The 21095-nt window shown below is 55.2% G+C and overlaps 11 protein-coding genes across 11 annotated transcripts; 9 read left to right on the top strand and 2 right to left on the bottom strand.

Annotated features, from left to right (window-relative positions):
* Positions 1 to 59: 59 nt before the first annotated feature.
* LTR77_003656 (uncharacterized protein) lies at positions 60 to 1041 on the top strand (the record flags this gene model as incomplete). Its single annotated transcript, XM_064800912.1, has 3 exons — positions 60 to 142; positions 190 to 593; positions 662 to 1041. 3 exons carry the CDS (start codon positions 60 to 62, stop codon positions 1039 to 1041), a joined length of 867 nt encoding a protein of 288 aa, XP_064660863.1.
* A 2596-nt stretch (positions 1042 to 3637) lies between these two features.
* TOS1 (target of Sbf) lies at positions 3638 to 5012 on the top strand (the record flags this gene model as incomplete). Its single annotated transcript, XM_064800911.1, has 2 exons — positions 3638 to 3868; positions 3927 to 5012. The coding sequence occupies 2 exons, from the start codon at positions 3638 to 3640 to the stop codon at positions 5010 to 5012; spliced, it is 1317 nt and encodes a 438-aa protein (XP_064660862.1).
* A 577-nt stretch (positions 5013 to 5589) lies between these two features.
* PEX13 (Peroxisomal membrane protein PAS20) lies at positions 5590 to 6998 on the top strand (the record flags this gene model as incomplete). Its single annotated transcript, XM_064800910.1, has 2 exons — positions 5590 to 5638; positions 5695 to 6998. 2 exons carry the CDS (start codon positions 5590 to 5592, stop codon positions 6996 to 6998), a joined length of 1353 nt encoding a protein of 450 aa, XP_064660861.1.
* Positions 6999 to 7465: 467 nt separating this feature from the next.
* Positions 7466 to 8837, top strand: ENV7 (Serine/threonine-protein kinase env7; the record flags this gene model as incomplete). Its single annotated transcript, XM_064800909.1, has 2 exons — positions 7466 to 7616; positions 7675 to 8837. 2 exons carry the CDS (start codon positions 7466 to 7468, stop codon positions 8835 to 8837), a joined length of 1314 nt encoding a protein of 437 aa, XP_064660860.1.
* A 320-nt stretch (positions 8838 to 9157) lies between these two features.
* LTR77_003652 (uncharacterized protein) lies at positions 9158 to 11620 on the top strand (the record flags this gene model as incomplete). Its single annotated transcript, XM_064800908.1, has 4 exons — positions 9158 to 9702; positions 9757 to 10941; positions 10992 to 11364; positions 11426 to 11620. The coding sequence occupies 4 exons, from the start codon at positions 9158 to 9160 to the stop codon at positions 11618 to 11620; spliced, it is 2298 nt and encodes a 765-aa protein (XP_064660859.1).
* An 819-nt stretch (positions 11621 to 12439) lies between these two features.
* LTR77_003651 (uncharacterized protein) lies at positions 12440 to 12844 on the bottom strand (the record flags this gene model as incomplete). The annotated part of the gene is made up of 1 exon (XM_064800907.1): positions 12440 to 12844. One exon carries the CDS (start codon positions 12842 to 12844, stop codon positions 12440 to 12442), a length of 405 nt encoding a protein of 134 aa, XP_064660858.1.
* Positions 12845 to 13464: 620 nt separating this feature from the next.
* LTR77_003650 (uncharacterized protein) lies at positions 13465 to 14557 on the top strand (the record flags this gene model as incomplete). Its single annotated transcript, XM_064800906.1, has 3 exons — positions 13465 to 13485; positions 13535 to 13816; positions 13871 to 14557. 3 exons carry the CDS (start codon positions 13465 to 13467, stop codon positions 14555 to 14557), a joined length of 990 nt encoding a protein of 329 aa, XP_064660857.1.
* A 617-nt stretch (positions 14558 to 15174) lies between these two features.
* Positions 15175 to 16317, top strand: LTR77_003649 (uncharacterized protein; the record flags this gene model as incomplete). Its single annotated transcript, XM_064800905.1, has 4 exons — positions 15175 to 15705; positions 15756 to 16051; positions 16104 to 16163; positions 16239 to 16317. The coding sequence occupies 4 exons, from the start codon at positions 15175 to 15177 to the stop codon at positions 16315 to 16317; spliced, it is 966 nt and encodes a 321-aa protein (XP_064660856.1).
* Positions 16318 to 16504: 187 nt separating this feature from the next.
* LTR77_003648 (uncharacterized protein) lies at positions 16505 to 17037 on the bottom strand (the record flags this gene model as incomplete). Its single annotated transcript, XM_064800904.1, has 5 exons — positions 16505 to 16540; positions 16602 to 16650; positions 16704 to 16748; positions 16803 to 16893; positions 17013 to 17037. 5 exons carry the CDS (start codon positions 17035 to 17037, stop codon positions 16505 to 16507), a joined length of 246 nt encoding a protein of 81 aa, XP_064660855.1.
* A 652-nt stretch (positions 17038 to 17689) lies between these two features.
* Positions 17690 to 20129, top strand: LTR77_003647 (uncharacterized protein; the record flags this gene model as incomplete). Its single annotated transcript, XM_064800903.1, has 3 exons — positions 17690 to 17820; positions 17884 to 18597; positions 19298 to 20129. 3 exons carry the CDS (start codon positions 17690 to 17692, stop codon positions 20127 to 20129), a joined length of 1677 nt encoding a protein of 558 aa, XP_064660854.1.
* A 70-nt stretch (positions 20130 to 20199) lies between these two features.
* LTR77_003646 (uncharacterized protein) lies at positions 20200 to 20860 on the top strand (the record flags this gene model as incomplete). The annotated part of the gene is made up of 2 exons (XM_064800902.1): positions 20200 to 20398; positions 20451 to 20860. 2 exons carry the CDS (start codon positions 20200 to 20202, stop codon positions 20858 to 20860), a joined length of 609 nt encoding a protein of 202 aa, XP_064660853.1.
* Between the last annotated feature and the right edge of the window lie 235 nt (positions 20861 to 21095).

The raw sequence follows: 21095 nt of genomic DNA, 5'->3' as shown, positions 1-21095 counted from the left end.
ACTTTCATCGGGGAAACCACACTTCGTGTAGCTAAGCCTTTTTGTCCTTGTCGTTCAACATGAGCCGCCCATACGAAGGATATGTCGACCCCGACTTCCCTAACCCCGGCGGTCCAAACAGTGCTCGCATCATCATCTACGGGTAGATAACATCGTTCCATTTTTCATATACTACTGACAGAACAACAGCTACACCCCGGCACTCGCCCTAGGCGTCCTCGGTGTCGTCTTGTTCTTCGTCGCCCTCGTCGCACACTGCTACCTGCTCTTCCGGCACCGGACATGGTATTTCTCCACGGTCGCTGTCGGCACCGTCATGGAGATCATCGGATACGTCTTCCGATTGCTGTCAAGCCAACAGAATCCATACTCGGTACCATGGTTTGTTGCGCAATACTTCTGCATCGTCGTCGCGCCGGTCAGCTTCAGTGCGGCAATATACACTGTCGTGAGTGTTCTGGTCAACACATACGGTCGGCAATACTCTCCGATGCCTCCGAAGGCGATACTGGGAATCTTCATCACTTGCGATGTGGTTGCGACGATTGTGCAGGTTGCCGGTGCGGCGTTGGTTGGCACGGCGTATTCGAACCGTAAGTCCATGTTGCCTCCCCCAAGTCATTGGGGCTTGGAGGACCTTGCTAAGCATTTGGTACTCCAGAGGACGATCCGTCAACACCCAACAACATACTTCTGGCCGGACTCGCGTTCCAAGTCTTTTCCTTCTTCGTCTTCCTGGTCATACTGGCTTGGACGCTGTGGAAGGCCCGGCAAAGCTCTGTGAGCGTCGCACGCTCCTTTCTGGTGGCACTGGTAATCGCTACGTTGGCGGTGTATCTCCGAACCTGCTTTCGTCTCGCTGAAACGGCCGAGGGGCTCATGCAAACCCTTTCAACCCACGAGGTGTTTTTCGGGTGCCTGGAGTTTGCTCCGATTGTTGTTGCAGTGTACCTATTCACCTGGTGGCATCCAGGCCCATGGCTTAGTGCTACGCCGAATTCGGGGTCAAAGAGACACGAGGGCGCAGCGACAGCGAGCTGATGGCTTGTTGATCATCTTGTGGGACCCTCCAGATGTATGATAAGTCGGCCTCGCCAAAGGACGCTGGATAGGGCAACAGCGCGGTGATCCGAGGGTCGCTGAGCTCACGTAGATACCAAACAATGGCCATGCATTCAGATTTGGCTCGTCGAGTGACCCACCACTGACCAATCTGAGCTGCAAGTGCATACCAGTAGCTTAGGAAGAGGAGACCTATTGTATCTTTTTCGAGTACCAGTCGGCGCAGAGATGGCAATGTTCGGCCGCAGAAAGCCATGAGCGCTGGGAAGTTCTCAGGGTTGGGCTCCAAGCACAATAGCGGTGTCAGGAGCCGCAGGATGTAGTGGTACTCGTTGTTGTCGTTTGTAGAGGACTCATTAAGACCACAAAGGTTTACAAAGGCTGGTGGTAGTCCCACGATGCCGGGATGTGAGCCATCGCTGAATGTGCCACGGTCGTTGTCGGAGCCACGCAAGACCTGCTTCCAGACAGAGCTTCTCATGAAGTTGCCTGACCAATGCATTAGCAGGATGCCAAAGGCGTGCTCTGGCCGTTTTACTTCCAATTGACTCACCAGAACACTCCCTTAGTGCTCGAAACCCCATTGTCGCAGCTAAGGGCTCGATCGCACGATGAAAGTCCACTTCACTGCCAGTATAAGCACTCTCGGGCACAGCATCGTCCATAGAAAACGCAAAAATAATAGCAAGGAAGGTAGTAGCCAGCGTTGCGTCGAGGTGGGGACCGTGGTCGCTCAAAGCTTTTTGATGATATCGGAGCGCCTTGCCCCAGTAAGTCACCTCTGCGATAGAGAGCTTCCGATGGAAATCCACTTGCGACGAGTCGCAGTGTAGTCTCTTGAGGTGGGCTGCCGAGACGGCAAGGACCATATGCATAAGGTGAGGATGCTGCCACCCTTCTCTGGCAACGAAAGAGTGCATCACACCCTTGCACTTTGGAGAGCCCAATGTGAAGCACGTAGTAGCCTGAAAATGCTGCAGCATGTTGAGAGAGGAGAGCGTTCCAGAATTGATAGATGATCCGGGTGGAAGGCTCAAGAGCTCGCCAAGCTCTGTATCGAGTATCTCGAGGGACATGCTGTACCTGCGAGCAGAAGGCGTCAGCATCCGTGCTGCAAGGCGTTCTGAGCGCAAGACTGGGCTCATGACAGCAAGACTGGAGAACGTACATGTCTCCATTTGGACTCTCGACATCCCGCTCGTCCGACCAGAGCGTCTTCGGTGACGATCTCGCAGCAGGGGAGTACACGCACTGTACGTTCACCTTCGCACATCGACTGCAGCGAGGTTTGCCCTCATCACACTAGGCCAAGCGTCAGCTGAGCATGATCTAGATCGTAGAGGACAGGGTACGCACTCGGATGTGTCGAGCTTTGCAAGCCGGGCATCCTGTGCGGCTCTTTTTGTGAGTTTTCCGAGGGTTGTATGAATTGACATTATTGCCTGTCATGTCTCTTGGTATTTGGACCTTGAAGACGGTCTGCATCTCGTGTAGATGGAGTAGCAAAGGACAGGGGGCGATCTCTCGATGACTAGGCAAGGAAATGGTGTGTTTCGTTCATTCACCTACACTTGCTAAGCGGGAGAAGAAGAAGACATGGCTGGCAGCTATGGCCTGGCATACAGTGCTCGTACATGGCAGTGCAACGGCATAGTGCATTGACATGGAATGATGATGTCGAGATGTCTGTCCTACAGCTCCTGCCCCGTGCGTTACGAGCCTGCCTAAAAGGTTGCTAGCGTTTTAGGGCTGAAACTCTAATCAGATGTGAGAGTGAGGTGAAGAAAGGACTTCGTCTCTTCCTTCGCTCCTCATCATCAAAATACATCGTTGAACGCTCCCATCGTGCCGGACGGGAATGGTTAACGCCAGCGGCTTCGCCCACGGGCATCGACAACGCTTCAATGAGCGCTCATGGGACGCGGGCCAGCATAGCTCTGGCAGATTCAAGGACATCGATCGTGGAGGTGATCCTTTCTTGACATGGAGATGGCCACCACCTCCCAGTCGACGGTCTCTTTTACCCTGTCTTCAGAGCACGAGTTCAAAGGTAAAGCTGAGGCGTCTTGCCTTGAGCAAGCACATGCTCAAAGAGCTGGCGGTCGTGCGACTGACACCACGGCGGTCAGAAGAAGGGCACGCCCGAGTATGTAGCCATCCGTCGTCTTATGTAAGTGCGAATTCGACGGAAGCACGGCAAGTTGTTTTCATGCATGCCTTGCATCGAAGAAAAATGTCATAAATCACGATCATTGGCACAGCTCATTCCAGTGAAGTCTCGCCAAAATTGAGCCTCACGTGTTGCACAACATTGGCAAACGCATCCCTTACGCACATTCTCACATGCGGTCAGCTGTTCACTTTCTATAGTCACCAGTCCTTACCGTGATCCTTTACGACACTCCCTTGTTTTGCAGGCCAGCCATACAGGACTTGGACAATCGTACGTTACCTTGGAAACACATCACAAAACATTAAAACATCGATACTCGAAACGACCCGGCTACTTCAAGCAAACGGCGCGATCCCGAGGTGAATTTCTATCAAAAGAGCAACACCAGCAACGAGCGGTTCGATGAAGAGAATTCTGGCGGCAGCGTTGTTGCTTGCCGTCGCAACGGCGCAGGACAATGCTTGTGAGGACGACGGTGGGAATTTCTACTGCCAGCTAGTCAATGCGATCACATACACCTCAGTCGGCGGCTCGGGCACCTACCAGAAGATCACAGACATGGACTCGACGTCAGGATCATGCGCAAGCTCGCCCTACGACTACGCCGGAAGCATCGCACCCCTGGACGAAGAGGTGAGGACCCGTGTCGTCATGAAGAGGTGGAACGCTGTAGTTTGCTAACACCCAGCAGGTCTCATGGCACGTCCGCGGTCCCACCATCCTCAAGCAGTTTGCTGCCTACACCCCGGACGCCCCAACAGTCAAGAAGTCCAAGCGTAACCAGCATGTGCGACGCCACGCGCAGGGCAGCGGCAGCAACCACAAGCACCACGGAGACCGAATACAAGAGCGACAGGTCGGTGCCACTGTGACCGCTACCATTGAAGGCATCGTGCAGACTTGGATCAACGAGTACGATGGCTTGCCAACCGAGACTACAAGCACCGCAGAGGCAGACTATCCGAGCGGTACGGGATTTCCGGCAAACATGTTCAACTCGACGGATCCAAGCAACATCACTGTGACTGGCAACGGCTGGGGCCGCAACGCATTCTACAACGCCGACAACCAGACATCTGAAGGCCTTGTCTTCTTGAACCACTTCGGCGGATCGGGATCTGGAGTCTTCGACTACAGCTTCGGTAACTCGCTCTCGTACGCCGGCGCAGACGGTAATTGCGGCGCTTCAGGCCCAGAGACGCTGGCGAGAACCACCCTCCCATCTAGCGCCGAAGTCGTCTTGATGAGCGATCAGCAATGCGAAGACGACAGCTGCGGCTACGTGCGCCCTGGCACAGTTGCTCATCATGGCTGGGACGGCACTCGCAAAGCCTTCTTCTTCGAGTTCCAAATGCCTGACTCAGGTGAGACGACCAACAACATCTACGATCCTGTGAATATGCCGGCAATCTGGATGCTCAACGCACAGATCCCACGCACGCTACAGTACGGCAACGAAGACTGCTCGTGCTGGGGCTCCGGATGCGGCGAGTTCGACATGTTCGAGGTACTATCCCCAGGCTCGACGAAAGCGAAAAGCACGCTGCACGGCAACAAGGCGGGCGGCGATAGCAACTACTTCGACCGTCCGCTGGACAAGACGATCAAGGTCGGGATGGTGATGTACGACGATAATATCCACATCAAGGTGCTTGACGACGACATGGAGTTCCCGAGTATGATGGATGAGGAGACGATCAATGAGATCTTGCAGAGCACGATTGAGGCGAGCATGATGGTGTCATTGTTTAGTCTGGCGGAGTCGGCTGCTGGATAGCTGGGTGCTTTGCATGGGTGAAGGCGTTACGGGTATTCGCATGAGCACGGTCGGCGTTCGAGGGCTGGCGTTTAAGAAAGGGTTGGTTATGCTCTGATGCGCTGTACCTCGCCAGCAGCTGGGTCATGGTCGATATCTGTTCCAGGCTTCGAAGACTCTTCAGTATGGAATTGCTCACTTTTCACGCAATCATGTCAGCTCTGTCCAAATGTCCACGTTGATATGAAATGGCTCTCACGTGATAGAGGGAGGAGGCGAAGTGAAGAAGTGAGGGTGGCTGGGCGGCTCGGGTTGGATTTGCCTCGGCGAAATCGCATGTGGCCGTAGCATCATCCACCACCTCTTGCCAACGACTCTTGAGCGCTGGTTGTTATTCTTAATCCATACCGCATCGCCACCTTCCGCTCCTCAATCGGAAGACTACCATATCAGCGGAACCGCATCTGCGCGGCGGCACTGTCCTTTGACCTCCGAGACAGCGCTCAGCGGACGTGATGCGATGCTGACCTGAGACTTCTACCACAAGCACTTGTCACCGCACGAGAGAGCAGAAAAGACACACACCTTAGCGTTCTGGATGGCCAGCCCCCCGAAGCCGTGGGAGCGCGCCGGCGCAACCTCTTCAGGTCAGTTTCCACCACCTATCCGGCTTGGAGAGGGCCATGCTGACAGCGAACCGCAGCCGCCGTCCCAAGCTCCGGCACCACTACTGCTACCGCGGCAGCACCCTCATCTTCAGACGCACCAACCCTCCCAGCCAGACCCGACTCTCTATCCACCGTTGCGACCCGAACAGCCTCCAACTACTCTAATCCTTACAATCGCACAAGCCCATACTCCTCCCCATACGGCTACGGCGGCGGCATGTCATCCTACAGCTCACCCTACAGCCGCTTCGGCGGCGGCTACGGTGGCATGGGCGGTGGCATGTACGGCGGAGGCATGGGCGGGATGTATGGAGGCGGGATGTACGGCGGCATGGGCGGGATGGGAGGCATGGGAGGCATGTACGGCCAGCAGCCTGGCATGTACGGACAACAACCCGGCATGGAGCAACAGAGCTTGACGCAGACATATCAGCAGTCGACGCAGGCCACTTTCCAGATGATTGAGAGTATTGTGGGGGCGTTTGGAGGCTTTGCGCAGATGCTGGAGAGCACGTTCATGGCGACGCATAGCTCGTTCTTTGCGATGGTGAGCGTGGCGGAGCAGTTTGGGAACTTGCGGCAGACGTTGGGATCTGTGCTGGGCATTTTCACAGTGATGCGGTGGATACGGACGGCTGTGGCGAAATTGACCGGACGGCCACCCCCAGCGAGCTCAAAGGAACTCACGCCAGCCAACTTCGCGGCTTTCAATGGGAAGGCTCCAGATGGCTCCCCCGCACAGCCACGTCCGAGCAGGAAGCCATTCATCTTCTTCGTGGTGGCAGTTTTCGGTCTGCCATATCTGATGACCAAGCTCATCCGAGCGCTCGCCGCGTCGCAAGAGGCAGAGCAAGCGAAACTGGCGAACGCACCGTATGGCGCTGACGGCCAACCAAGCAAGCCGCTGGACCCACGAGACCTGGATTTCTGCCGGGTGCTATACGATTACACCCCTCAGCAAGAGCAACCAGGCGTGGACATTCCCGTGAAGACGGGAGATCTCGTCGCAGTGCTCTCTAAGACGGACCCAATGGGCAACGCGAGCGAGTGGTGGCAATGCCGCACCCGAGACGGAAGACTGGGCTACCTCCCGGACAAGTACTTGGAAGTTGTCCGTCGATCTCCAGCGCAGCTTACCGCGGCCGCAAAGAGCAACGCCACGTCTCCTGCGCACTCGAGAGTCAACACGATGACCAATAGTGTCAAGGGTCCGGACAGCAGGGCGAACAGCATGAGGATCACAGAGAAGGAAAAGGCGGAGATAGGGAAGGCGAACAAGGAGCCTTTGGAGAAGAAGAAGGCTATTGAGGACTTCCAGCGGGGAGGCTTTTACAATTGAATGGATTATGGGTGCTATGGGTGCTGTTTGCGAACCAGCGAGGGGTGTTTTGGGCGCGGTGGCTTTGGGATAGTTTGAGGCGTTCAAGCGATACATGCCTATCTTTGTGCGATGCTGCAAAGAATGAGGGAGTGTACAGAAACGAGAGTCTGATCGAAGTTGCGCTGCGCCATTCAATCCGATATTCATGCATCCTCAGTCTACCACCTTATGCTTGTCTTCTTCGCATTGTGAAATCCCACCACTTTTGCCAGTCGTTGGTCAGCTCGCGTCTTGACACACGTCTCCCTTTGAACATGCTGCCCAGCTTTGCGCCAACCTGCAACATTCAACCACCGCGGCCTCCGACTGAACGAAGACGATACACTTGCGCTCGTCCAATGCTATAGCAGTGCTCGACGAGCTAAAGAAGCAGCTCCTACACCACCCGAGGTACCCGTGGTCCAACAGTACAAAGGGAGCAAACGATGTCCCAACCTTCCCTGATCACACAACTCTCGCATTACATCCTTGACGGTCTATGGCAGCTGCAAAGCTGCTTCAACTGCTTCCCGAGCAACCCTAGCCTCAAGATCAATGGCCGCAGCTTTAAGATCTTGAGGCTGTTGGGAGAAGGAGGTAAGCGGGCCACCAGCACTTTATTCCCCATTGAGCAGTCGTTGATGTGATCATACAGGCTTTTCCTACGTTTACCTCGTCCAATCACCGGGCGACCCAACACTCTACGCCCTCAAGAAGATACGATGTCCCTTCGGCCAGGAGAGCGTCTCGCAGGCATTAAAGGAGGTGGAAGCCTACAGTCTGTTCACTCCACACCCGAACATCATACACGCGGTGGACCATTCAGTGGAGAGCGATAGGGGCGATCCCGGGAGCAAGACTGTGTACATCCTCCTGCCGTACTACCGACGGGGGAACCTGCAGGATGCGATCAACGCGAATCTGGTCAACCGAGCGAGATTCCCAGAGCGGAGGTTGATGGTGCTTTTTCTAGGCGTGTGCAGGGCGCTGAAGGCTATGCATCAATATCGCGTCAGCGGAGCACCTGGCGGTGAGGGCGCGAGACGGAAAGCGAAGGGCGTGAGACGAGAAGCCGCGGAGGCCGACCTCGAGGCCGCGGAGGAGGTTGTGCAGGCCAACACGCGCAGGAAACGGCGGGATCAGAGGGGTGGGGAGGACGATGATGAAGAGCAGGATGCGCTTTTAGAGGGCGAGGTCATGGCAGCGCAGGAAGGTGTTGGTGCAGGGGAGACGAGAGCGTATGCGCATCGGGACATCAAGCCCGGGAACATCATGATCAATGACAATGGCACGCAGCCTGTGCTTATGGATTTGGGGTCTCTGGCGCCGTCGCCTACGCCTATTACGAGTCGGGCGTTGGCGTTGCAGGTCCAGGATCAAGCGGCTGAGCATTCGACAATGCTGTACCGAGCGCCGGAACTGTTCGATGTGAAGACTGGCACTGTGATAGATGGAAAGGTGGACATCTGGTCACTTGGATGCACTGTCTACGCCTGCTTAGTCGGCAAATCGCCCTTCGAAGCTCGCTCAGAAGAGACTGGCGGCAGTTTGTCGCTCTGCGTGCTTGGTGGCGACTGGAGATTCCCTGACGAAGGACCTGCCGAAGCAAAGCGCGGTAAGCAGAGGATGGTGGATGCGGAGGAAGCCGCAAACAAGAAAAAGGAAGATGTGATTTCTGAGCCTATCAAAGAGGTGGTGAGGAGGTGTTTGTCGGTTGAGCCGGCGGAGAGGCCGGACGTGGATGAGTTGATTGCGATGGTGGAGAGGGTGGTGGAGGAGCTGCCCGAGGATGGGGATGCGGCGTTGGATATGGAGTGATGGTTAGCGAATGCTTGGATTAGACTTTTGTTCTGATGTGTGTATGGCTGTACCCGTGCGTGCCTCTGAAGGCGCTTTGAAAGTCACCACTGCGCTCCTTCCTGTTCCAGCTAGCGCTTCGTGACAGGACCTGCCTTATTGAGCGTGCTCGAATTCCTCCAGTGAATGAAACGTCAACCCTTCCTCTCAAGATCAAGCTGTGACAACGTTGCACAATAGTTGCGCTATTCGCCAGACATCCGGCGACCCAACAGAGACCCAAGTACCGACAATCTCGAGTCACCATCTGACAATCGCCACCAATGGTTCAAAAGGCCAAAATGTTCACCCCAGAGGTGCTCATCAGTGCTCCCCGGCGCTCAGCAGGCATCCCGAATGCCCTAGGGTCCAAGGTGCTCTACACCACAAGCACCTACAGCTTCAAAACTCACAGCAAGGAGAGCTCGCTCAACGTCTTGCGTACCGCGAACGGCGACGTCCAGGTCCTTGCTCGCAATGAAGACGTCTCGGACATGAACTGGCTGGATGATGCTGGAGAAGCGTTTGCCTGTCTGCAGGCCAACAACGATGGCACCACGAACCTCTGCGTTGGCTACGTGCCATGGAGCTCACCGCCAAACGGGAGCTGGGAAAAACGGCACTATGTCGCCGGGACTATTGATGCAGCGGCAGCGAATTTGAAGGTCGCTCGAATCGACGAGACAGGGAGGGAGTTTGCTTTCGTCGTGTCCGCACAGGCAACGAAGGATGGGAAGCTGTTCAATGCTGAGAAGGCACCAAAGACTCAGAGTACTGGACGGCTTTATGACAGTCTCTATGTGAGGCATTGGGATAGCTGGGAGGTTAAGGAGAAGAATGCTTTGTGGTAAGTATGTCCTACTCGTGCTGTATTGAAATTGCACTGATTGATGTGTACCAGGTACGGAAAGTTGTCTCTCAACGAAGACGCCAAGTACACCATGAGCGGTCTTACGAATGCCCTAAAGGACACAAAGCTCGAGTGTCCCATCCTGCCATTCGGAGGCACCGACAACTTCAACCTCTGCCACAACTGCATCATCTTCGTGTCCAAAGATCGCGAGCTCAACCCGGCGCTGAACACGAAGTCGAATGTCTACATCGTCCACCTAAGCTCATGGGACGGCGGAGAAGATCCCCCGAAACCGAAACGAGTCATCATACCCGACTTCGAGGGTGCGAGCACAAGTCCTGTCATCTCGCCTGACGGGAGCAAGGCTGCTTTCCTCTCGATGAAGACTGCTGGCTACGAGGCTGATAGAAACATAATTTTCGTGCTCCCGGATCTAAACATGCAAGGAGACTTGACAAGGAAGCGTGCTCTTGCAGCATATCGTTGCAACGATGGTGGTGAGTGGGATCGGAGTCCATCATCGATCACATTCGCATCCGACAACGAGTCGCTTCTTGCCATTGCAGAAGAATATGGCCACTCGAGGCTGTTCATGGTCGACCCCGACGTGACAAGCATGGCGAAGCCGCGGATGCTGACGAAATCGGGCTACGTGAGTGACTGTCATCCTCTGCTAGATGGACGCATCTTCGTGTCTGGATCGAGCTTGGTGGACAATTCGTTCTATGCCGTCGTAGATCCGCGACTCCCTGCGGGTGACTCATCTACAGCTGAACACTTGCTTACTTGGACCAGCTCAAATTCGAGCGCAGGCAACAAGTTCGGCCTCTCTTCAAAGCAAGTCTCTACCATTTGGACACCAGCGAGCAACAAGAAAGTACGCAAGGAGATCCACTCGATCGTGGTGAAGCCAAGCAACTTCGACTCCGACAAGAAGTATCCTGTGGCATACCTTATTCATGGCGGCCCCCAAGGCAGCTGGGCGGACAACTGGTCGACTCGATGGAATCCGGCTGTCTTCGCTGAGCAGGGTTACATCGTCGTCGCTCCGAATCCGACCGGAAGTACAGGGTACGGCCAGGAGTTCACGGATAGCATCAAACGCAACTGGGGCGGAGATCCATACCAGGACATCGTGAACTGCTCTGAGTGGGTAGGTGAGAACATGCCGGAGGCGGACAACGAGAGGGCTGTAGCGTTGGGTGCGAGCTATGGTGGGTATATGATGAACTGGTGAGTTGACCCTCTTGGACACCGTCGAGATAGTGTTGACACACCAGCAGGATCCAAGGCCACGACCTCGGCCGCAAGTTCAAGGCGCTCGTCTGCCACGACGGCATCCTCAGCACAGCCGGCATGCTTGCGACGGAAGAGTTGTACTTCCCCTTTTACGATCTAGGCGGGACGCCCTGGTATGATCCGGGCTTCAAGGACGCCAATAGGAACAGCGCAGCAGTCCAAGCGAAGCGCAACTTCACCTCAGCGAGCATGGAAGCCTGGCGCAAATGGGATCCAAGCCAGTATTTCGAGAACTGGTCGACGCCTCAGCTTGTCATTCACAGCTCGAAGGACTACCGGATCTGCATCTCCGATGGGCTGGCAGCGTTCAATGTGCTGCAGGCAAGGGGCGTGGAGAGTCAGTTCTTGACGTTTCCGGTGAGCATCTACTCGAACCAGCCTTCTCGGCATATGGGCACGTTGCTGACCTGTAATGCAGGATGAGACTCACTTTGTCCTCAAGCCAGAGAACAGCCTAGTATGGCACAAGACGGTCATCAACTTTATCAACAAGCACGTCGACTTCCCACCGCTCACCGATGAAGACCCAGACAGTGACGAGTTCTGGGGTGACGTGAGAGGAGAGAAGGAAGAAGTGGTAGAAATGGCTGGCCAGGGGAAGCCCGAGACGTAGTCAAGCTGCCTGCCTGCATTGCTGATGGGCCTGCTGCCAATTCACTGCCGGCTATCGCTACCGTCCAGTCCACTCCCCAACATCCACATAATGCCCTCCAAACTCATAGTTCATGCTCATCATTCGCTGCATCTCGATGCGATCGCGGTCGGGTCTTGGTTCGATTGGCTCGTTGTCGCTGCTGGTGCTGGTGCTGCCGACGAAAACAGTCTTGAGCCAGTTGGATATGGAGCTCGCTCTTCGTGTAGTGCTGGGCTGTGCTGGCGTGGAGGCGTTCGACTTTTGTGTTGATGATGATGATGATGATGCTGCTGATGATGCTGAAGTGCTGGACTTGCTGGTCTTGCGTGATTGTTCTGCCATTGTGTGTGTCTGTGTCCTACGTATCGTGCGTGTCGTGCGGTGTGCTGAGCAGGGGTTTATAGGAAGCTCCAACAGGACGAGAGAAGCGCAAGTCGATGACAGACGTCGTCAGCTTTAAGTGACAGGGCATGCATCGCGGCCACCATCCTGACACTGATCAAGCTACCATATGGTGGCTCTTACAACCAGGAACACACGGAATGCTGTGGATGCTGGTCCAGAGGGGAAGTCTGAGCTAAGCTGACCATGGAAGAGTCGTTCATTGGTGTTTTGCGGGCATCCGCTGAATGCCGTTTCCACAACCAGACCCCATTGATTCCTGGCTGCCTCTTGCGCCAGAGGCACAAGCACGATTCCAAGTGCACATCCCGACCAACATCAAGCGCCTCCAACTCCAACGCTAAAAGCATGTACTCGTTTCTTTTTGTTGCAACACCAGTCATGTCCTCTGCCCTGTCAAGATCCGCCACCCTCCACCTCTCTGCTGCGATCCTTCAAGAATTCTGACAGCCAAAGCAGCGGCTTCTCGGGCTCATAGGCTGCCAGATGCTTCATCGCTTCCAGCAAATGAGGTGTCACATTCTGGTTGAGGTACTGTCGGGTCGGCCCACCATGAGCCACCGGTTTGTCTGGCTTTGCGACCGGCTGTGGGGGCATCGAGCCAGGCCTTGTTGCAGATGCTGAAGGGGCCGGTGGTGTCGCTGCGGCAGCTGGAGCGAGCATAGCGTCGGTAGCGGTGGTTGTCGTAGGCTGGTCGGGGACTGCGTGGAGTGCTGACGCTGCTGGTGTGGAGGTCTCCTCCTTCATCTCTACATCCTGACCGTCCGTGGGCAGCGAGCCGTTTGCGACTGGTTCCGCCATGTTGACCTGGTTGATGTAGTGTCGCGATCCGCTCTTGTTCTTGCTCTGAACCAAAAAACGCGGTCGACGCGATCTCTTGGCGCGGTCGACTTCACTTCACTTTCGGACCTCACCTCTTTCTTTGCTGTTTACCACTCGAAACATCGCTCTTGGAAATGAAGCAGGCAGCATTCTACTACAACTGGAGCAGCTCAAAGGTATCGCGCATCAAGCTGCGCTACCCTTCATGATCTTCACGCCGATATTCACAAAGGAAGTGGTACTGCTCTACTTCCAACCACAACGACCAGCGGGAGGTAATGGTAGGAGACTGCTACGATCGTTCACACGCCCGGCTCGAAACGAGCTATCTGCTTGTTGGGACCAGATAATTCTACGGGGTCCGCATGATTGGATCGCAGTACTGATCGCAGGCCAATGAGCCAGGGCCGTGTACAATCTCACCTAGTTTCACACTCATGTCACCTTCACGCACAGCCTCGTTGTGATGTTTAAGGTTTGGTGAGGTTTGTCCGACACTTCTCCATAACATTTCACATTACCGCAATCTTTTCACATCTTCTGGCTTCTTACAACCCACTTGCTTTCTTCGAGAACAGCCCAACAGCTGCAGGTTCAACATGGCTCCAAAGTCAGCGCAGGTAGGTCTCCTGAATTCTAGCTTTCGTTTCTTCAATTGACACCACGCAGAAGTCCAAAGCCCCGCCGGCTGAGGCGCCCGAGCCCAAGACGCCGCAGTCGAAATCAAAGCGCAAGGCTCCTGCCGAGAGCCCACCCCCAGCATCACCCACACCAAGGAAAAAGGTCAAGAAGGAGCCACTTCCCACCTCCACACTCCAGCAAGATAGCCGTGCAGCCGTGCCAATCGACGCGACTTACGAAGGCGAGCCAGTGGCCCAACTGGTCAAGCACGGCAAGTTCGGTCTCTCGCTCAAGCTTGAGGCACTCGGCGCGTTCAACCTTGTGAAGACTGTGAGTGCCTTTCTACAGCCATTTCTTTAGGCTGTCGCTAACGAACTCTGCCAGCTTGTCTTCACCGAAGGTGAATTCGAAGGTCACCAAGCAATCATCCTCAAGCCGGCCAAAGCCTTCGAGTTCGCGCGTCTACCAGAAGAGGTCCGCAAGCGCGTCTACAAGTTCTACTTTGCCGCCAGCGGTATCGTCGGCAAGGAGATCGTTCTCGAAGGCCGCCGCCCCGACAAGGACATCTACGCCAAGTCATACGCCGAAGGATCCAAGAGCCGCGTCGCACTGCTCGCCGTCAACAAGGCCATCTACGAAGAAGCTGCGCCCATCCTCTACGAAACTGCGCTCAGGCTCGAGAGCACGACGACCCTTGTCGACTTCATCTCACAGAGCGAGGAGTCATTGAAGTCGAAGCTCAACAACATCGAGATCAAGAACTTCGTCAAGACACAGTCGAGGAACGCACTGAACAACCTGTCCAACTGCCCAAACATCACACGCCTCCACATCGACACCGGTGTGTCCGGCGATGGCGAGCCTGTGAAGGCAGCCAAGACCTTCTGGCTCGATGCATCGAAGTTCCTGGAGGCTGCGAGCGCTCGGATGGGTGAGAAGGGGGCAGGCGTTGAGGTGTTGAGCTTCGGCAGGCAGGCTTTCACGAGTAAGGAAGGCAAGGGCACTGCGCAGCCGTGGCCGGAGGAGATGCGGAAGGAGTTCATCGAGGAGCTGAAGGGGAAGATGAAGTGAGATCGCGTCCACGGACTACCATGCTCGTCGGCTAATGTTTTGCCGTAGGTGATGGTCTTGGCTGTCACTACGGCACCGCAAGCCCCAAGAAGACGTTCAAAGTGGAAGACCATAATTACGTCTCCTCTCTACCTGACGAAGCTTGAGATGGCGCAAAGCAGGGGTGGGCGGACAGGGTTGGAGTGCATGGGAGCCGGTCCATCCGACAGCGAAGCAGTTAGTCGTGGCAACCTTGCATAGTGAGTTGAATGCTACGTTTCAAGGATGTACAGAAACACTTCCTCTCCATCACGTTATTCCTTGTCTTCACAAGCTTATCGCCGTCTCCGGACTTCCGGTCGAAGTGTGAAGCTGAAGTTGCACCTTTCGGAGGCCGCTCCTGAGCCAAGCTCAGCACTGCAGCTTCGCGAGCACACATGACACGAGCGTGATGCGAATGCTATCTATACCACCTCGCGTGTTCGGACGCGAGCAATGGCTCCGCATTGTTTGACAAGCGACGAACGATTCGCAAAGATGACATCACGGCCGAAGCAGTGGGAAAGAAATAAACACCGCAACCGCAGCAGCACGTTGCTCTTCGAAAACCACCTCACACGAATCAACCATAGCAGAAGATGGCAGCACTCATGCCCAAGGGCCTCCCGTGGGCGTCGAGCCTCAGAAACACTACCCAACTGTTCAAAAACCAGCGCTCATTAGCCAAAGCCTTCTCCACGACAACCTTCCAACGCTCCCAGCCCGGCCTCCTCCTCCACGACGCCAAGACCGGCTACGGCTTCATCCGCCACAACAAGGTGCCAGAGAAGCCTCGCTCCAAGGGTGTCACCGAGATCCGCGGACCGTACTACACAGCAATGGGCCCACGATACCTCTCCGACGTCTTGGAAACCATGGGCGGCCATGTGGACGGGTTGAAATTCGCTGGTGGGAGCTTCAGTTTGTTTCCTGAGGCGAAGCTTCGCGAGATTATTGATCTAGCTCATTCCTATGGGGTTTATGTGAGCACGGGCGGCTGGATGGAGCATATACTGGCCTCTGGAGGGGATGTGGACAAGTACATCGCGACGTGTAGGCGGCTTGGGTTTGATGTGATTGAGATCAGTACTGGGTTCCTGTCAATTCCGGGTGAAGACTGGTTGAGGCTTGTGAGCTCTTCCTCAGAGACCGAAAGTGGACGAAACTGATGATCTCCCAGGTCGACCGCGTACACAACGCCGGCTTGAAGGCGAAGCCAGAGCTGGGCATCCAGTTCGGTGCTGGCGGCGACACGGCGACGAGCGAGCTCGAATCAGTCGGAACCAGCGATCCTTCGAAACTGCTAAACATGGCGAAGCGTTTCGTTGACGCCGGAGTGGAGCGGATGATGATCGAGAGTGAAGGGATTACTGAGAACGTGAACTCGTGGCGGACCGATGTGATCCAGAAGATTCTGAACGAGCTGCCGATGGAGAAGGTCATGTTTGAGGCTGCGGATCCGAGTGTGTTCAACTGGTGAGGCTGCTTGGCGACGCTGGTGTTGTTGGGAGTCGCTGATGTGCTGCAGGTACATTCGAGAGTTCGGCATTGATGTGAACCTCTTCGTGGATCACTCGCAGATCGTACAGTAAGTCCAGGACCGTCTGACCACATGTAAGAGGCTCTGCGGCATTCCTTACGCTGACACCTTCATCTTTGACAGGCTGGCGGGCTTGAGGGCAGGCATCTGGGGCAAGAGTGATACGTTCGGCAAGATTGTGTCGTATCGGCCAGCGGACTGACAGGGGTTTGGTTGGTGAGCAGTCTTGAAGTTGGTGCACCTGCCAGTATTTGAGCAACCTATAGCAATCATGAAACTGAGCTGACTATGCATTATGCAAATTGATGTCTCATTTCGTCGTCTATATGAACGTAAGATCCATTGGTCCTGGTTATTTCGCTCTCAGAGATCCTTCAATAAGAAGTGGTCTATTTGTTCATGCCGATCGAACCCTTGACTTTGTCCTACAAGCAAGCGAATGTCAGCCAGCATCTTCATCAACCAGAATGTTGTGATATCACGTACCATCGTGCTCTCGCCCTTGGCGGAGTCCTTCTCGCGGCTGGCCTTGTCACTAAGCAAGAGGTCAGCGGGTCCTTGCCGTCGTTTGAATAAGCTAAAACTTACGACATCGACTGTCCGGTAGACTTCTCGCTGTCGGGGACGGCGTCACTATCGGCGATGCGTTAGGAATGTTTTGCTCGATGTGTATGGCGGTCTGCCTACCGCTGGACAGTATCGCCGAGGTTGGTCGCGCCCTCCTTGACCTTGTCGGTGGTGGACTTGCTGCTCTCGGGAGTCATCTTCTCCTGAGCCTCTGCGGAGATTTGTTAGCTCTCCGTCGGACGGGAACATGGATGGTCGGGAGCCATACTGTCGCCTATATATGGCATTGTCAGCATTTGCTCGCCAGTAGCATCGACAACGTCAACTTACTCATGTCCTTGCGGCCGTCAGACATGTTGTCGGTGTTGTTGGTTTGCTTGGATTGGATTCGGTTGTCGTGAAGTTTGGTCTGTCGTGAAGTTTGGTACACTCAAATTCGAAGCGGAAGTGGAAGTGAAGTCTAATACCTTAAGCTTGCCTTATCGTGACACGCATTGCGTCGGTGGCATTTACATCAAGATGACGTCGGAATGACGCGTCTCTGGAGCACTTGGTGGTCGTCGCTGCCTTCCATTGGCGAGCGGGGGACGTTGGTGCCAACTTGGTGGGAAGGTGGGGTTGCCAGGAACAGCCGTCGGGCGTTTCTCGTTGTGAGCCCGGCTGCGGACAAGGCTCCGAGAATTCGTCGAGCACAGATCCTCTTCCTCGACACAAACCCTCTGATACGCATCGGTGCCGGACGCGGGTCCAATCGAGGGCGTCATTCGGCATGGGCCTCCGGGGAGAGGGCTCTACCCTCCGTCGCAACGGCAGTGTGTCTGCCAAACAAAGTGCTCGCCATGGACGTATTTGCATCGTGGCGAGGCTTTCTTGCGAGACGTCTTTCCATCTTCATGACTGTTGTTGATATCGCACTCGAGCCTCTCTAACGTCTTTCTCAAGGACATTGGCCAACGCAGGCGCTGCCATTGAGTCTGCAGTCTCATCGCATCCACAGCATTGGCACCATGGCTGCGACGGCAGCCCAACCTCAAGTTCCTTTTGGTCTCGATGCATCACTCGGTCGAGGCCTAGACATAGGCCAGCCAAACGCTTTCTCGCAATACAACAAGCCCAACGACTCTACGAACCCCTTGACGTACGTCCATACACACTTGGGGCGGACTTGCGCGAAGGCATACATCTAACCTTGAACATCCAGATCCTCCTCTCTCGGCCAGACTTTGGCGCCTCCGCAACAGAACGTCGCGCAGCAGTGGGGCTCGCTCACTGCCTCCGGTCCTCTGTTTCCCGACGTCAAGTCTCAGCCTAGTCTCGCAGTTCAAGTTCCAGCAAAAGCCCCCCCACCAGCTGGGAGCGATGGCCTGTCGGACACAAGCGTTTCGCCTCGCCAAGTCCAGTTCAACGACGAGCGCGAGCAATTCGATGCAACATTGTCGAGCGGAGGTTCTAGATCAACATCAGCATATTCTTCGCCCGTGAAGCATAAACGCATCGACTCCAAGGCATCAGGCGCGACGAGCTCCAGCTCAAGCAACAATTCGTCAGCGGACGCTGCGGCAGCCGCATCAGATCGATCTCAGAGAGCTCGCAACGCTGCGAATCGGCGGCATTCGCGCGCCAAGGAAATCAAGACGGAAAATGCCACCCAAACGCCCAAAGATCTCGAAAGAGAGAAGAATCGCATAGCTGCTGCCAAATGCCGAAGGAAGAAGAGGGCGTGGACGGACGCGCTCGACGCCGAATACCGATCAGCGTCAGCTGCGAATGCGCAGATGAGACGGGAGCAGCGTGACCTCCGCGACCAGCTTACGTTTTGGCGGATGCTTGCTTTGCAGCATACGAACAACGAGAGCAACGGCTGTCAATGCGATGCCATTCAGCGCTACAACACGGACCAGGCATACAGAGCAGTGTATGATATGGAGGGGAGCAGGCATGGCAGCCTCTCGGTAATGGACGGCGCCGCAAATGGGCAGCAGCGTTTGGGAATGCCATCTTGACAGAAGCTCGAAACTGAGGGAGTATAGTGGTGTGAGGAACAAAGTAAAAAGAGAATCGTGAGTGACTTGCAGCAATATCAGGAGGTTTCGGCTTTGGAAGATAGCATGAATCAGTAACGGAAATACCCATCAAACACTGACGCTTTCACCGTCTGGTTCGGCTTCTAGTCTTCTGCGTTTTGCGCGCTTGTACTCGCTCCGCTTTAGTGAGGGCGCAGGTAGTTGGATCTCGTGCTGTTAGTGCGTGGATGCAATAATGTATCAGGTGCGGTCCGCTCAGCATAGAGGAAGAAGGCAGCTTCAGAGTTGCCGATCAGTTTTGGGCCGAGGCAGACAGGTGGTGGGTTGAGACACCTACACTGCGTTCGAACGAGACATCGATCTGACTACTGCTACTATCTATTGGTTATAGAGCTGTAGACACGAAGACAGTCTGCAATGGAACGGCCAGCAGTGGAATTCTACTATGATGCAAGTCGTCAATCGCCCAACAGCAATCACGAAAGCTAATCCCGCATGACAGATCTCGTGCCCGTTCGCATATATTGCCTCGACACGGTAGACAATATCCTGCAATACAGCATGCGCTGGCCGCTAAACCTTTGTTCACAGTATCGAAGCACTTGCCGCAACGACTGGGGCACGAATAGTCTGGCGTCCTGTACTCTTAGGAGCCATCTACCGCGCGACCAACGCACCACAAGGAGCCGCTGGCTCTGCGTCCGATGTCTTCAACCCGACAAAGAAAGCTGTGACGTCCAAGGGCTTCCGTAGGACACTCCAGCGACTCCAGATCCCGCATAATGAGCCTCCTCGACATCCGGTCAAGACTACAGCTGCTTTACGGCTACTTTATTTTGTCTCGGATACCGATCGACCAAAGCTGACCCACGCACTCTTCCGCGCTTACTGGGTGGAGCGTAAGAATGTGATTGAGAATTCGACATTGGTTGAGGCCGTTCGAAGCTCTGGTATCGCACAGGCCGACAGAGTCCTCGAAGCGCTTGCCGACGGCAGCTATGAAGGACCGCAGCAGAGACAGGCCTTGGAGACTGCCACGGACGACGCAGTCCAGCGAGGCACGCCAGGTGTTCCAGCATTCTGGGTCCCGCACGAGAAATGGACCGACAGCCAAGGCCAGCAGCAGTACGGCAGACTTTACTGGGGTCAGGATCGAATGCAGTTCGTCGAGGCGATCTTGATGGCCGGAGGTGACGAGAAGAAAGTCTCAAGTATCTCGAAGCCGCTGCGGTCCCTAGAGCCACGATGTGCGAGAGGTCAAATCTCCGAGGGCGAACAAGTCAAGTTGGAGTTCTGGTACGACTTCTCGTCTCCATGGGCCTTCCTCGGATGGACGCAGCTACAGCGTCTGCAGCGACAGTTTGGTGATAGATTATCAATCGAGATGAAGCCATTCCTGCTCGGCATTCTCTTCCGAGAGTGAGTGCCACTATACGAGTTGTAGGGATGGCTGCGACTGACCGAAGACCAGGATTGGCGCGCCCAATCTTCCAATGGCCGCGATATCGGAACAGAAGCGCAAATACAGCCAGCTTGATCACCGAGACTGGGTGCGGTGGTGGAACGCGGTAAACGATCAAGAGGGTCGACCAGACAAGAACATAGACTTCCACTGGGCAGACAAATTCCCTATTCGAACGCCTAATGTGCTGAGAGCGGCTCTCGTGGAGCCAGAGCTTGTGGGACCCCTTTGTGAGTCAACTATCGCACTCAAACTCAGAAGCCACTCGCTGACCATCGACAGTCCGCGGGTGCTGGGAGCAGAATCTTGACATGGCGAATGATGAAGTTCTGCGACAGGCCATCGACAATGCCGGCTACAATGGCTCTCAAGTCCTACAGCAGGCGAACGAGCCAAAATACAAAGCCGAGCTTCGCAGTCGGACTCAAGAGGCCAAAGAAGCTGGCATATGCGGCGTGCCGAGCTATCGTGTCTTTCGAAGGTCAGGAGGAGGCTCGTGGGTGCAGCGTGGCGATATTGTCTGGGGCCAGGACTTGATCGCGGACGTGGAGGATTATATCGCTGGTTGGAATGGTGGCGTGGTTAATGAGAGGAGTGCTAGCAAGCTGTGGGCCGTGGATACGAATATACCAAGCACGGCATGTTCTTGTCGCGCGAGAGAGCCCCGATCTCAGCGTTCCAGCCTGGTATAGGCGCAGGAATAGGCTTTCAAATAAGGTGAGGATCTTCGCAAGGATCTGGCTGCCACAAAATCCCCGCTAGCCTGTCCACCGCTCTACACTCCATGTTCTCTCTGAACCCTCCCATCAACACTCTCTTCATCAAACACACACCATTCACACTCATCCCATCCCATCCCGTACGAGCCGCGAGCCCGCCTCTGTGAACTCCCTCCACGGGAACCACCAGAGTTCGACTGTAATGGCG

Source organism: Saxophila tyrrhenica (genome assembly GCF_035928015.1).
Source record: "Saxophila tyrrhenica strain CCFEE 5935 chromosome Unknown scaffold_5, whole genome shotgun sequence".
Lineage (NCBI taxonomy): Eukaryota > Fungi > Ascomycota > Dothideomycetes > Mycosphaerellales > Extremaceae > Saxophila > Saxophila tyrrhenica.
The sequence above is the reverse complement of the archived record's forward strand: the minus strand, read 5'-3'. Positions and strand labels throughout refer to the sequence as shown.